Source organism: Heloderma suspectum, chromosome 1 (genome assembly GCF_057233095.1).
Source record: "Heloderma suspectum isolate Gila_16-S chromosome 1, 16-S_ref, whole genome shotgun sequence".
Taxonomy (NCBI): domain Eukaryota; kingdom Metazoa; phylum Chordata; class Lepidosauria; order Squamata; family Helodermatidae; genus Heloderma; species Heloderma suspectum.
In genome coordinates this window covers 433,929,920-433,945,263 of record NC_139458.1, presented here as the reverse complement: position 1 = coordinate 433,945,263, position 15,344 = coordinate 433,929,920, and the positions used below count along the sequence as shown (strand labels likewise).

At 47.9% G+C, this 15,344-nt stretch overlaps 1 protein-coding gene across 1 annotated transcript; it reads right to left on the bottom strand.

The window, feature by feature from the left end:
• Positions 1-1,968: 1,968 nt before the first annotated feature.
• FAM167A (family with sequence similarity 167 member A) lies at positions 1,969-15,023 on the bottom strand. Its single transcript, XM_084833031.1, has 3 exons — positions 14,616-15,023; positions 7,180-7,557; positions 1,969-2,403 (listed from the first exon to the last, which is right to left on the bottom strand). Exons 1-2 carry the CDS (start codon positions 15,021-15,023, stop codon positions 7,294-7,296), a joined length of 672 nt encoding a protein of 223 aa, XP_084689157.1. The 3' UTR covers positions 1,969-2,403; positions 7,180-7,293.
• Between the last annotated feature and the right edge of the window lie 321 nt (positions 15,024-15,344).

Below are 15,344 nucleotides of genomic sequence, written 5' to 3'. Positions count from 1 at the left end.
GACTGGGTTTGCTTGTCCACCCAATACCTCCCCTTTCACTCACCTGCAAAGAAGCTCGTGCCTCGCCGCACGGGGCCTTTCCAGATTATGGCCCAGATTAACCCTGTTGCTTTTTGCCTGGCTCTCCCCGCATCCATGAAGATCCATCCTGTTTTTCATCGGTCCTTGCTGTCCCCCCTGGTTTCTGGTGACCCTCATCACTCGGCCAGCTCCCCCCCGCCGCCAGTGCTGGTGGAGGGGGAGGAGGAGTTTGAGGTTGCGGAGATTCTGGACTCCCGCCTTTCTCGCAGCTGCCTGAAATATCTGGTGGACTGGAAGGGGTACGGGCCAGATGAGCGATCCTGGGAACATGTGGAAAATGTGCATGCTCCGTTGCTGCTGAGGCGCTTCCACCAGCTGTACCCCCACAAACCCGGTGCCCCAGGGGAGGAGCATGAGGGGGGGCCTCAGGGGAGCGGGGATGATGTCAGGGTGGAAACTGAGCCCATAGAGCCCCGGAGCAGTTCTGATTCTGAGGAAGAACAGCAATCCGTGGGAGAGGAGCTCGCTCATCTCTCACAAGCACAGCAGCTGGCAGAGATTCCTCTTGCCAGCATTCCTGGGATAGATAGTGACCCTGGCAGTGAGAAAGCGCTGGAGGGGGGCTTGCTGGATGCTCGGCATAGATGCAGGGAGCGACGACAGATGGAGGGCACCGAAAGGAGGCATTCCGCTTGTTTGGTGCTCAAACAACGGTTGTGTCCCAAGAACCCAAGGGAAAGAGGGAGGATCTCTCCATAGCCCATAAATTCAGGGTCTTCCTGTGGTTCCCCTTCAAACAGGGACCAACTGCCTTACCTGGAGCTTAGGCTACTCTGCTATCTTTCCCCAGTGCTGTTCCTTGCTTAGCTGCTAGTGATTAGTATCTGAAAGAGTCATAAAGGAATAAAGGAATAAAGCCTTGGAAAGAATCCTCGTCGTCTGTGTCCTGAGTTGGCTATTGGAGGGGACTGCAAGAGGCAGCTAGGGTGCTCCTGACACATTCCCATAACCATGAACAACCACCAGTGTGTGCCATTTTTCTTCCACAATGCACTTGAGCGATAAAACTGTGCGAAACAGTTAATGGCTATGTGCTCCCTCCAGTACCAGAGGCAGTGAGCCTATGTACACCAGTCGCTGGGGAACATGGGCAGGAGGGTGCTGTTGCATTTGTGTCCTGTTTGTGGGTTTCCTGTGGGCAGCTGGTTGGCCACTGTGTGAACAGAATGCTGGACTGGATGGACCCTTGGTCTGATCCAGCAGGGCTCTTCTGATGTTCTGATGTTCTTATGATGCCGGTTTGGGGGGGTATTTTTCATTCCTCTTCTGAGGCCGTTCTCCAGGTGCCCTCTCCTTTGGTGATGAGCCAGGGAGTGAAAGAATATTTTTCAGCACTGCTGCCCAGGGGTAGGTGCACCTCCAGCGAGGTTCACCAACACTGACTCTGATGTCTTGTCAGAGCCAGGTGAAAGCATCTTTATTTACTCAGGCCTTTTAACTTTCTAGATTGAGATTGCCCAAGCCCTATATTGCGGGGGGCGGGGGGAGGTGATTCTGAGCTATTTTCCCTGCCCTGTCCCTCCCTCCCTCACACACACACACTGTTCCACACAGTCTCTTAACCCTATGAATCAAATTGTCAGGGGGGCAAGGGGCTGCAAGGGGGGAGAGAAATCGGACAAAAATGCCTCCCTCCTTTTCTGCTGGCAGAACTCTGGTGTGCAACTGGTCCTGCTGATGGAGCTTTAGTTAGGCTTCAAGCCGTTCTTTTAAGCCAACCTTCCCCAACGTCATGCCCTCCAGATGGGTTGGACTACAGATCCCATCATCCTCAGACAGCCTTGCTGGGCTGGCTGAGGATGATGGAAGCTGTAGTCCAATCCATCTGAAGGGCTCCAGGTTGAGGAAGGGTGGGTTAAACTGTCCTGAAAGTTTCTATTGCAGGGTGGGGGCATTAAATGTTTATTACAAAAAACAAAAAGAAAACAGAAAGTGGGGGAGCAGAAAAAGGTTAATCAAAACATGACGGAAAAGCCACAGATTCTCCATCTGTAATCATCTTAAAATGGAGTAAAGGATTTCTCAGTGCGATGGATCTCCTGAACAGGATCCTACATGCAATTGGACGTATGTTGATAGACTTGGTACACAAGATCCGATTCATGCGTAGAGTTTAGGTCCTGAAGCAGCAAGTGCGATTCTAGTACCTCTCCACGTGTTGATCGTACCTAGATTTAAAACTTCTGCACGTGGTTTTTCTTCTTCTGGTATTCAGGTATAGGATGTCTTAGCACCACAGCCTACACAGAGAGACGAATTTTGAAAGAAGTTCCTTTTTTCAAGTGTTTATGGAATGTTTCATTTCCGTTTTCTCCCTGTTATCTGAGGAAACAAACAAGCAAGAAAGCAAACATAAAAGAGAATCAAACCATTTATTGAATGGAAAAGCAAAACGTCATTTTAAAACACACACACACACAATTCCACCAATATATCAACAGACACAAAGCATTCTCCATATGCTCAGTGTGTTTGTACAAATGAAGGACTGATTTGCATGGATTTTTTTTAACAAAAGGAACACGGCCCAGGCTCCCAAACTGACAACATGACCAGCAATGTGACTGGTGGTTTTTCTGCAAAGCAAAATGAGCGGAACGATACCAGTGTTAATGCAGAGCATGAAGGCAATAATTGCAATGTATATCCCAAGAGGCAGAGTCAAATCTCTGGGGTGTTGGCTTCTTGCTGGTGGCTAAGAAAGGTACAGTTTGTCAAGAAAGGTGCAGTCAAAGAGCATTTCTGCACCAGGCTAAAATCCCGTAACTTTACCGGGGCTTTCTGCTTCTGTTTTAAATGCAAGATCATGACGGGCTCCCTTTACATGTGCTTCCCCCACCTTTCCCCCCTTATCTGCATGTTCTATATGTTTCATTATACAGCCACTAGATGGCGCTGTGGTCTAGCACCTCTTATGGTGGGATTTCCTCTTTTCACGTTTAAACGCAACACACTGCAATTTGATAGCTCCTTATCTCCGATCTTTTTAAAAACGGGATAAAGGTCATTTAGTGCAGGAGATGCCCTAGAAGGTGATGACGTCATGTAAAGGACCCGCAAACCTCCGTGAATAACCAATCTCAATAGCAGGATAAAAGCCCTGTGTGGAGAAGCCCTGAGGTGAAATTGGTGGGGATGAAGAGGGATGCTGATATAATTTGGGCTCTCAGGAGAGAAGGGGTTAATTGTGATGGGAAAGCCTGGATGAAAAGGGGCTTAATGCAACATGACCTAAATTGGGGTGGCCAACGTACAGGTTCTGGGGGGCAATACCCCCCCCAGAATGCACTGGGGGCCGCCCCCCTGCTGCTGCTGTCACGGCCCACCAAATTTTAGTGGCACAGTGGAGGCAAAAAAAGTGGCCAAGGCAGGGGGTAGTGGGGGCCACACAAAAGGCAGGGGGGCATATGCAGCCCGCAAGCTGTGTGCAGCCCAGCGCTGACCTAAATAGTGCCTTTGGACTTGATCACAACCTATTCTTCATCTCTTTTATTCGGTAAACTTATGTCTGGCCTTTCTTCTTTAAACAAAAGTTGGGAGGTAGCAGCGGGCAGAGACTCATAGACTTGCCTGTGGATCCACGTCCCAACTCCTGAAATAGAAAAAACATTTGTGGGTACCTGGGCAGGACCTGGAGGTGGAACCTTCTGATCTGGGGAAGAAGCCAGACTGGGTTTGAGCCTGGTTGGAGTGCAGTCTGGTTTGTTTTGGCAGGTTGTGGGGGTTGGTCTGTGTGGGAGTAAGAGTCCAGTGCAAACACTGTCTATTCACAAAAGGAATCTGTCTTTGGAAGCCTTCCCCTTGTTCCTTTCACCACCTGAGGTAAGGCGGGTGGTGACCGGGCAAGGGCCTTCTTGGTGGTGACCCCTGCTTATGGAGGCTAGTCTGCTGCTCCTTCTTACATGGAGCTTTTTTTCTGGCCATTTCAAGACAGCTGAGGTGAAACCAAAAAAGTCTTCTGAGGGGTGGACATTAGGAGCTTTGGGGGGGCGGGGGGCTTCAAGGCAGTGTAGTGGTTTTCTTTGGGGTTTCTTCTTCCATTCTTTATATGCACACAAAACGTTTTCCCACTGCTTCAGGCCATGGCTTTGCTTCCCAGCGCTAGGCCACCTTGTATTAAGGTAAGAATAAGATCCCCCGCAAATGTAGTAGAATTTTGCCCTCCCCCCAGAAAAAGGTCATCAAATAGCCCCTCCCCACTTCCGCAGAGGAAGTGTGCTCACACCAAAGGGGGAACATTCAGCCCAACATGACTCTCACGACTTTTGAGTACCGGGAAAAGGCATTTGTCTTGTGCCAGGCCTTTCAAATCCTCTTGTGTTGAGGGCTTCATGCTGTTAGCAGCCATACCAATTTTACCCTTGCAATGTTTTCATTTTTATTGTTGATAATGTTTTATTTCAGCCTTCCCCAATCCTGGCGGCCTCCAGAAGTGTTGGACTACAACTCCCATAGGTTTATGGGAGTTGTAGTCCAACACTTCTGGAGGCATGCTGGAGATGCTTGCAGTGAACAGGGTGGGGTATAAATTTGTCAAATACATACATACATTCATACATACGCCACAACCCCAGGCTGTTGCTGTTGTTTTCGGATCAGCCAGTAACCTTTAATGTTGCAGAAGCTTCGCTGGAACACCCCTATGTTTTTATTGCTTCGATGTGTGGATGTTTCCGACTGCAGGTGTCAGATTTCGGTGTTGCCTGCTTTCTATCCTTGAGGAGCCGCATCATTCTTATTGTCCACTTTTCTGCAAAGCACTCTGGCATGAATTTGGACTAGGTGTACCCAAGAGTAGTGAGATCACTGGGCCAAGCCTTAATGCTCCATCAGGTTTGAGGAAGGCACTGCTTACTAAGGCCTAAGTCTTCCCCAGGCGGTTGACCTGTGCATGGACTATACCACTTTGGATGGAAGCAGTGGAGGCTGGTGACTCGGATGTGAGTGGGGCCGTGAATCCGCTCCAGGTTTCAGTCAGAACCAGTCAGAACTCTAAAGGAGCTATCCAAGGTGTGGAAGCACCTTGGATAGCTCTGTTAGAGTTCTGACTGGTTCTGACTGAAACCCAGAGCAGATTCACAGCCCCACTCACATCGGAGCCACCAGCCTCCACTGTGTATTATCTATTAAAATTGTACTCCCACCCCACAACAACAAAAACATCTGTAAGGGAGCAATCCTATGGCCACTAGACAGTGGCTAGACGGCCATAGGATATCCTGTTTTCCAGGAACTGACCTTGGAGCCCGTGCTCCAAGGTCGGTTTTTGGAGAACCGACCTCCCCCCACTTCCACGCTGCCTCAACAGCCCCGTCCTCTGCGCTCGCAAGAGCAGTGCAGAGCGGCTGAAAAGGGGCATGTCTGGGGGGTGTTCCAGGGTGGGGAGGGCGGAAAAGCCTGTATGACACATCCAATGTGTTGTATAGCACCCTGGACCTCAGCCCTCCCACAGCCAGACAGCCGCAATCAGCTGTCTAGCCGAAAATGCAGGGCAGGAGAACGGCAGAGGGAACAATCCCCTCCGTGCTTCTCCTGCCCTGCTTTGGATAGGTGGTCGCCTCCAAGATCAGAGGCGGCCGCCTATCTGGATAGGATTGCGTCCTAAAGGAGCAAAGCACCTTGGAGAGCTCCTTTAGGGTTCTGACTGGCTGTGACTGAAATGCAGAATGGATTCACCACCCCACTGACATCAGAGCCACCAGCCTCCACTGGACTGAAGGTGGGTGGGCCTCATCCAGCCTGCGGAGGCTCCCTTCCGAGCCCCTCCCCAAGCCCTGCGCCCTGGAGGCTCATGGGGAGGGGATCCCTATTGTTCTCTCTGATCACAGCAAAACCGAGTAGCCAACTCAACTGCCAGCTGTAGGAACTCCAGGTGGCGCTTCAGCCGGGGACCGGATGACATCAGGGGCATGGTCCCACCCTCTGAAGTCATCCAGCCCATGGAGGGGTGGAGAGGTCATCTTCCTCCCCACCCAAATAAGGTTCTCACCCCTGATGTAATGGAATGCATATCTCTCTGCCTATGGGCAGCATCCAATGTTGCTGCTCTGCTTATGCCATGGATGTAGTGATAGCATAAGGCACTGGCATTGCAGGAGGGGTCATTTACACTAGTGCTACATCAACGGCATAAGTGGAACGGCAGCATTAGATATTGCCCTATCTAGCTATCTATCTGTCACCAGATGGATGGATGGATGGATGAATGGAAGATATATAGATATGAATGTTCTCTGCACATAGAAAATATAGCATGTCAGGAAGTAAGGTAGGCCAGAGGCCTTCTCCCTCACATGCTAGCTTGCTATGTGCATGGCATTTTTTGTCCATCATGTGAGTACCCACCCACACACACACACACAGATACCTGCTATATAATGTTCAGCCCAGTCACAGGTTGACCATCTCAGTGACAAGCAGGCCAAGGACATAGAACCAAACCAACAAGAGGGTCTAAAGCTTGGCTACATTCTACAGGCAGAAACCATTCTGAAAAGGTGTGTCAATGTACCATACCCAGTGGCTATTTTTCAGCACGCTCTGTACCTGGTGTGGTCAACTTGTGGCCCTCCAAATGTTTAGTCCTACAACTCTCAGCAGCCCTAGTCAGCATAGCCAGTGATGAGGGAAGCTGGAGGCCAAAATGTGTGGAGGGCCACAGCTTGCCCACCCTTGCTGTATACCCTGGAGAGTTGTGTCTCTTCACTTTAGCAACATGGATTCCTCATTCCTCCCCCGCCCCCCATCATTGTCCGGTCTGAACAAGATGGACCCTTGGTCTGATCCAGCATGGCTCTTCTTAGGTTCTTATGAAGTGGGCCACAGGGCTATACCAGTGCTGCACAGCTGTGTGTCTCCCTCCATTATGGAGCCCTTGACTCACCGCGTGGTTTTCCAGGACTGTCGTCCCAACCACAGGGGACATTTCTGACTGCAAGTGTTAGATTTCGGGGAGTCTACTTTCTATCCTTGAAGCGGCTGCAACGTTCTTATTCTCCACATTTCGGCAAAGCGCTGTGGCACGCAACCTTGATCGTCGCTGCAGCCCGGCCATATTGGACCAGTGGAAGAGCAGCCTTGAGCTCCACTCTCTCCTACCTCTTCCAGATGTATCTCCCTACCAGGCAAAGGAACAGGGAAGCTTCTCCGCCTCTCTCTCTCTCGAGGACCTCTCCCACCACACCCCCTTCCAGAGCGCCCATTCCCTTTCCTCTAACAGAGCGAGAATCGGCGGGAGTTGATGTTCATTTTCGTCACGCCAATGAGCTTGAGCGGGGTAGAGAGGCTGGAGGAGGACGTGAGGGGGAAATCGCAGAGGAGCTCAGAGAGTTCGTCCCGCTCCTCCAGCTCGTAGGTGGCGTCATTGAGCATGCGCCGGTGGAGGTGGCATGTCTGCTCGATCTTCAGCTTGGTGATGTCACTGCGCAAGCGCAGGAGCTGCCGAGCCAGGTGCTGGTCCTGGAGACGCATCTCCACCTGGAACACAAAAGGTGAGCCCAGAAGGATGATGGTGGGGATGAGTGAGGATTTTCATACATGGGATGGAAAGAGCTTGGCATCCTAAAAACTTGAATGTGGCTCAACTTCTCCTCGGTGTTGGAGGGGGTGCCGCGAGTCAATAATGTACCGGCACATGTGGTGAGATTGTGCAGACATCCAACCATTCTGGCGGGCCATGGCAGCAGGGATGGGCCATATTACAACCCAAAATATCCCACATATGCCAAGTCTAGCAGTATTCAATTTGTTTATAGGGGAGGCCAGTGATTTAGAATCACAGAATCATAGAACAGTAGGGTTGGAAGGGGCCTATAAGACCATCGAGTCCAGCCTCCTGCTCAGTGCAGGAATCCAAGTCAGAGCATCCCTGACAAGTGGCTGTCCAGCTTCATCTTGAATGCCTCCAGAGTGGGAGATTTAAAACAGTAAGGAGCTGATGACTCATTTCCTTGTAGCTGCCAGATCCATGATAGTGATGTTTGGGAAGGGGTTCACCCTCCAGGGATTAGATTATTGGTATGCCATGGTCTGGCAAATTGCCATAATGGAAAAAATATCGCACAAGTTGAAGGTGGCCAGGGGTCAAAGCAAACACGATTCATTCCATGCAATATGGTTTGACTTTATCGCATAAAGAAACAAACATCAATATTTGATTCCCTCGCACTATAAAACCCTAGGGCTTTTAGAAGGAAGAAAACAGATGAACAATAATCCTGAGTCGGTCTGATAAAATATCTAGTAGCACTGACAAGAATTACCTGTGACCTCTATACCCATTAAGATATAATTGTATGGAAAGAGGATGTAATCCTGATGGAATGTGTTTTATTTTCGTTTCCATTTTGGTTTAGTTTTGGTTTAGTTTGCTTTGTTAATATTATTGACATTCAATAAAAATGTGTATTAAAAAAAAAACACGAATATGGAAGAAAGCAAAACTGACAAATTCATCCTTCTAGACCCAGGGCTTTCTGTGCTTAGTTCTGAAAAGTCTGGGTTTGAATCCCTGCATATTCAGCCATGTTTGCGGAGCTGAATTGGGGTTGCCACCTCTTTTTTTCCCCCTAATAGGATCCTCATTTTTAACAACTACATGGTAGGCAAGTACAACATGGTCATGTTTGGAATAGCTGTACGTATTGAATTTGGCCAGTGCAGATGGGTGAGAATTTCATTGTTTTATAAGAACTTAGCCAAATCCCTAAATTTCTTCATAAATGGTATGGAAAGAACTTGAGATTTAAAAACCAATCAGATGTGGTTGTTGAAGAACCAATCTTCATTTTAAGAAACAAAGCAAAAGTATTTTTGAGCATTAAAACCGTGTCATAAGACCATAAAGGCACAAGAATTGCCTTGACAAATCAGACCAAGTTCAATCTAATCCAGCATCCTGTTTTCCCCACAAGATGGGCATGCAAATGATAGCCACCTCCAGTTCGACTACATTTCCCTAAGGAGAATTTACAAGAAGAGTGGCTTTAAAAGTTAGATCTCTGTTAGACTTCTGCCATCTACTGGCAAGCTGGAAGAACTGTAGTTCCTGTCGGCTTCATTTCCAGTTCCTGTTGCCTCATTTGCATATTTATTGTATTTGTATACCACCCATCAGAAACCAATCTCCTCCTCTAAATACAGCTTTGGGGGACCTTTGGCAAACCTTGACAGGGTGGAGAAAGATAAGCAAAAAAGGATACCACATACAATTGCAAAAGGTACAGAAAATGTCAGCTTAAAAATCAAAGAAATGGAGCACCTTCCCTTAAAAAGAAAGTGGGTGGAAGGCTAAAGTGAATAGGGGGTTTTAAGTTCAGGGATGGGGAAAGATTGCTAAGACAGGAAAGACATAATAGTGGTGTATAAAAGTAAACACTCTTTGATAGGGGCACCCAGTTAAATTGGTGGGCAATAGACTTGGGACAAACAAAAGAAAATACTTCTTCACACAAACTCAATGGAAATTCATGGATGGCCCTAAAGCTTTAAAGGGGGAATAGACAAAATCATGTAGGAGAACAGTAGGAGAACAGCTATTAGCCATGGTGACTACATGGAACCTTTTCAGAGTCAGTATGGCAAGGATTCTTTAAGTGAATTATGTACTGCTCCTTTTTGTGTGAACAAGGAGACTCCACTTGGCTAACAGCTGTTGTTAGACAGACCTATGACCACGGCCGGCCCTACCATAAGGTGGAGTGAGCTGGTTGCCTCAGGCGGCACATAGTGTGGAGGGGGCAGCAGCAGACCCCTGGCTGTTCTCCTCTGTTGGGAGGGCAGGACTGTGTGTTCCAGGCAACCTGCCCTGTGCCCCCTAAGCCAGCCTTCTGGTGGTGTGGCAGAACATGCCGTCCCATTGCCAGTGTTGAAGTAAGATTCAACTGCCAGTCCAGACAGCTTCTGTAGGTGGAAGGAGGGACAGGGAGGTAGGTGCCGTTTTGTCCTTTCCCGCAGGTAGCCAAACGCCCTGGACCGGACCCGCCTACGATGAAGGGAAGGTCTATCAAGGTCTGTCAGCCAAAGATATTTTTATTCACGCAGGACTCGTAAGCTGGCTTGTTAACAGCCATTGTAACTGTGCTGCAGTTTAACTCATGGTTTTTCTGTCAGTTTTATTGATTTTGCCCACCTCGTTATTGATGATGATGATTTTGTATATTTAGTTTGGGTAGGAGTTTTGTTTTGTTTTAACTGCTGTTGGTTACCTTGAGCACTCTTTGGGGAAAAGATGGGGTACAAATTTAACAGATAACAAACAGTGGCGGCTGGTGACTCCAATGTCAGTGGGAAGGTGAATCCCCTCTGGGTTTCAGTCAGAGCCAGTCAGAACTCTAAAGGAGCTATCCAAGGTTCGCAGCTTGGATAGCTCCTTTAGAGTTCTGGCTGGTTCTGACTGAAACCTGGGGCGGATTCACTACCTCACTGACATCAGAGCCACCAGCCTCTAATGGTAACACAAACAAACAAATAATGGCTTAATGGAGCCTCCATGATCAGAGCCAGTATATCACAAAGTGCTAAAAGCAGTCAACTGGTGGTAGCTATCTTTTGCATGCCCTCTTTGTGTGGGGAACAGGATGCCGTTGAAAGCAGACTGCTGGATTAAATCAAACATGCCCTGATTTGTCAAGGCAGTTCTTGTGCCTTTGTGGTCTTAACAATATTTCATCCTCAAAAAGACTGTATTTTTTTTTTAAATGAGGATCTGTTCTTCACTAGCTCCAGCCCAACAGCATCAAAAATTTCCCAGGGAGATAAAGCTCCCTGCCATCTTTCATTTGCTGCTTTCAGAGGTGAGAAGGGCCCCCCTTGGGGGGGTCCCCCTTATAAAATAAAAAAGGGAGAGGAAGAGATTGGCTTTTCCCTTCCACAGGATAGGAGCATAAAGAGAAAAAGAGAAAGCAGCGTGATGGCTGACAAAAGGATTACAGGCACAATGCAGAGAAAGGTGCCAGTGCTGAATCTCCTCCCCGCCTCAGACTACTTGCTCAGTTTCTTGTGTCCTGGATAAAGGGTTCGTTTCTTGCACAAAAAAAATCTTCTTTGGGAGTGTACAGAGATCCAGCTGCAGGATAATGGCAGTGCAGAATGCACAAGGCGGCATTCTAAGCCTGTGAATTTGGCCTTTGTAGAAGACCTCCTTCGGTCTCTCCATCTGTCTGTCTGTCTCCCTTGAATTCATGGCCTTACAAAAGGAAAAAACTTACCTGTTTCTGTCCTGGCTTTATTAAAAGATCCCTTGCATGATAGACCATGAAACACACTCTCCATACAAAGTGAACTCATACTTGCACGTCCCGCTGATTTCGCCAAGAGAGTCAAGCACATGCTTAAATATCTCCCACTGAAATCAATAGGTTTTCAAAGTGCCAAATGTTGGTTGGATCAAGATGCCTGTGAGGGAGATTTATTGGGCCTCCCCACTTGCATCCATCAACTTTACAGAGAACAGGGGAAGCAGAAGAAGGAACCCACAAACCCCACAGTGTTCACCTCCTGGCACAACCAAATTGCATGAAAAAAGGGGGAATAGCTGATATGTCCCATAATAACTGTCTTAACTGTCAGTGCTGGTTTCGCTCCCTGCCCCTTCACCCTCACAGTGTGCAGTTTGATAGACCTGCTCATTAGAACATAAGAACGGCTCTGCTGGATTAAACCAAAGGTCGGTCTAGTCTAATATCTTGTTTCCAGCAGTGGTCAGCCAAAAGTCTTTGGGAAGCCCAAAAGGAGAGTGCAAAGGCAGCAGCCCCCCCCCTCACCACAGCGCCTGGTATTCAGAACGTGGTGCCTGGCATCTGAACATGGTGGTTCTATAGAGCCATCATGACTAGTACCCCTTCCTCCATAAATTTGCCCTATCTCCTTTTAATGCTGACAATCTTTGTGGCTACCGCCAACACACCTTGGAGCAGGCAGTTCTCTAAGTTACGACGTGTGCAATTTGAGGCGTAAAGGGAGGGGCCCTGCTTTTGCATGCAGACGGTCCCAGGTTCAACCCCAGCATCTCCAAGTAGGGCTGGAAAAACTCCTGCCTGAAACTCTGGAGAGCCGCTGCTGCCAGTCAGTGTCGACCATACTGGGCTAGATGGACCCAGGGTCTGACTTGGCATAAGGCAGCTTCCTGTGTTCCTAATCCTAAGCCCACTTACTATGGAGCGTAATCCTAAACACACTTACTATGGAGTCCCACATTAAGCCTAATAGGAAAGACTTCAACCTAAATATGTTGTGGATCACACCGCACTTCGTGTGTGGTGTGAAGAAGTGTTTTCTTTTTTCTGCTTGAATTAACTATACACCAATTTCATTGAATAACCCTGAGTTCTACTGTTGGGTCTAGTGGCGCTGTTGCTGAATGCCAGGTTGGTCCAAACTAAAATATCCCTCATCCATTAATTAACTGTGGACCCTGGCTTCATGCACCTCTAGTCCTCTTGACGGGGGAACATAGTCTCAGCTTGATCCTTGCGCTTTGGACTTAGACTTAGAATCATAGGGTTGGAAGGGGCTTACAAGGCCATCGAGTCCAACCCCCTGCTCAGTGCAGGAAGCCCGATTCCCAGGCAGTGTCCCATCCAAGTACTAACCAGGGCTGACCCTGCTTAGCTTCTGAGATCAGATGAGATCGGGCACATCCAGCCAAAAATCCTCTTTGATTCTGCAGTGCAGTGCAATGCAGTCTGTGGGTATGCAGAAAGTTAAGGAATATTTCGTGCTGCCTGCCCTACTTTTTAAATTCAGTAAAGGGACCCAGTCAGCACTGAAGACACAGAAGCTGGGCATTATAATCACAGCCTCCGCTTCCAACCTGATAGCTGTGCCACTGTGCGCAATTATAGCAGGGCATTGACATTTTATTATTTATTTTATTTTATTTTATTTTAAACATTTATATCCCGCCCTATATCATTGGTATCTCAGGGCAGTGCACAGATAAAATCAATTAAACAGTATAAAACAATAAATAATTTAAACAGCTAAAAACATATTAAACCATTAAGCAAGCTAAAACCAATTTAAAATCTAAAACAATAAAACTGTTAAAAGAGTGTGCTACTTTAGGGAATGCATGTAGCCCTCAAAGGCTTTGATAAAAAGCCATGTTTAAACTTGGTGCCAAAATGAAACCAAGGTTTGTGCCAATTGGGCCTCCAAGGGGAGGGCATTCCACAACTGGGGTGCGACAGCAGAAAAAGCCCTGGTTTTTCTGCTGGTCCAAGACATGGCTTAGAGATGGCGACATTGCCAAAGCTGCGTAAGCTCTTTCGCCCACATATGTGTAGCAGTTCACCATCTGGATCTGGTGATTTTATCCAGGTTATGGTAGCAGATCTCCCCTTCCCAACTAGGAACTGGGAGGAGAACAGTTTGTATAGGGATGCAGCATAGTAACTGAACTGCACAAAGAGTTATTGCACATGCATGCCTTGCCACACTACAGTAGCTGCCACATGGAATGATTCCAAGCAGAGCTTGAATTATGGGGGGAAAGATAGGGCGGCTTAATGAAATCCACAATCTACACCCCCTCCGATGTTCGCCAGATTAGCTGCCTAAAAACAGAAGCTAAGCAGGGCATCACAAAAGAGAAGGGATCCAAGCCCCTCCTGGCTCCTCTGTAATTCTGGCACTGCCTTCACACAATGCGTATCAGCCCTGGGTCCACCGACGCTCTGGAGTGCATCCACTCATCTAAACCAGATATGAGCCAACTGAAGCAGCAGCTCCACAGGGACTGAGGCAGAAGCCTTTCCTCTCACTTGCTCCCTAATCCTTTTAGCTGGTGATGCTAAACCTGGGACTTTCTGCACTTAAAGCAGCAGCTGTTCTACCACTGAGCTGCGATTGCCTTCTGTTTTTAAAAAGCCACTTTGTTGAGGTTAGATTTTAAATAACAGTAAGTGTGTGTGTGTGGGGGGGGGGAGTAGGTCTGAAGAGAAAGCCCTTTTGCATTGTGTCTTACACTGCTAAAGAAGAAAATAGTGCTGAATGAGTCAGAAAGATTGGGAGGGGTAAAGGCCGATCAGAGACTCAGGGAGCTTTATTTAGTTTTATTGGCATCTCCTGCTTGGAAGGGGTGCTCTAAATGTTGGTGTCTGCAAGGAGTGTGAGTTATTCATACCTAAAAGAAGGGGGAAAGAAGAAAGAATAATAGAGGGAAAGTAACAGAAAGGAAGAAGAACGAGAGAAGCATGGGACAAAATCTTTAGATTCTAAGCTCCTTGCAGGCAGAGACCTGACTATTTTTGCCCATGCAACTTGCCTGATAGATGAATGCCACTGCATTTGTAAACAAACAACATATAAATAAAGACAAAAGGAAGGGAATGAAAGAGAACTAGGAGAAAAGAGGGAAGGAGAGGGAATTGTTTATTTCTGTGATTGAGGAGATATGACCTTTTTCCCTTCCTTTAGGCTGCAACCCTAAAACACACTTACTAATGTCCCATTGAACTCAGAGGCACCAGCTTCTGAGTGAACATGATGAGGATTGTCCTGATAAAACATTATTAAACATTGATTTTACTCACCAATTCCTTCCTGAGCCAATTTAAAGCCTCATCAATATTCCCAAAGCCGCTCCTTTTCTCTGGGGTGCGTATGGTTTGCTGTTCGGAACAGCCTTCGTGGACATGAGCCTCCAGCTCTCTTAAAGGCATGCTCTCCTCCGTGGCTTTCTCGCCCTGGCTGTCCTCCTCCTCCTCTGGAGGTTTGGGGTGGCTCTTCCATGCCAGCCCCTCCAGCTGGGCCTTCCACTCCAAATAGGAAGGTCTCCTTGTCTCCAGCCTCAGTTTCTCTGTCAGAGCTTTCAGATTCCGCAAGTGGTCGTCCGAAGGAGGGCCACCTCTGCTCTCATAATCCGCAGCATCCAGCATTTCTTCTATCTGGATTTTGGGTGCAGATGTCTTACTTTCTGGTGGGATGTCGTAAACATCCATTGCACGGTCAATGGATGAGCCCAAGAGGCACCCACTGAATGATTTGCTGCTCAAGAGTTCCTCTGCTCAGCAAAGGAGCTCCCCTGGGGACTCAGCAGTTTTGCCACTCAGTTCAAGACACTCCTTTTAGAATATAGGAAAGCATCTAAGCAGAAACACAAAGAGACATTGTGTGCTTTCAGCTGGGAATTGTCAAGAAAAAGGAACAAGTCTGCAACCAGAACTTCCTTCGATGGCCCAAGTTGAGAAAAATGGAAAGTGAACCCTTCAGCCTAAGCCATCCGGCTAAGAGACTCCGCCGCGGCTGTCTGGTGATGTTCC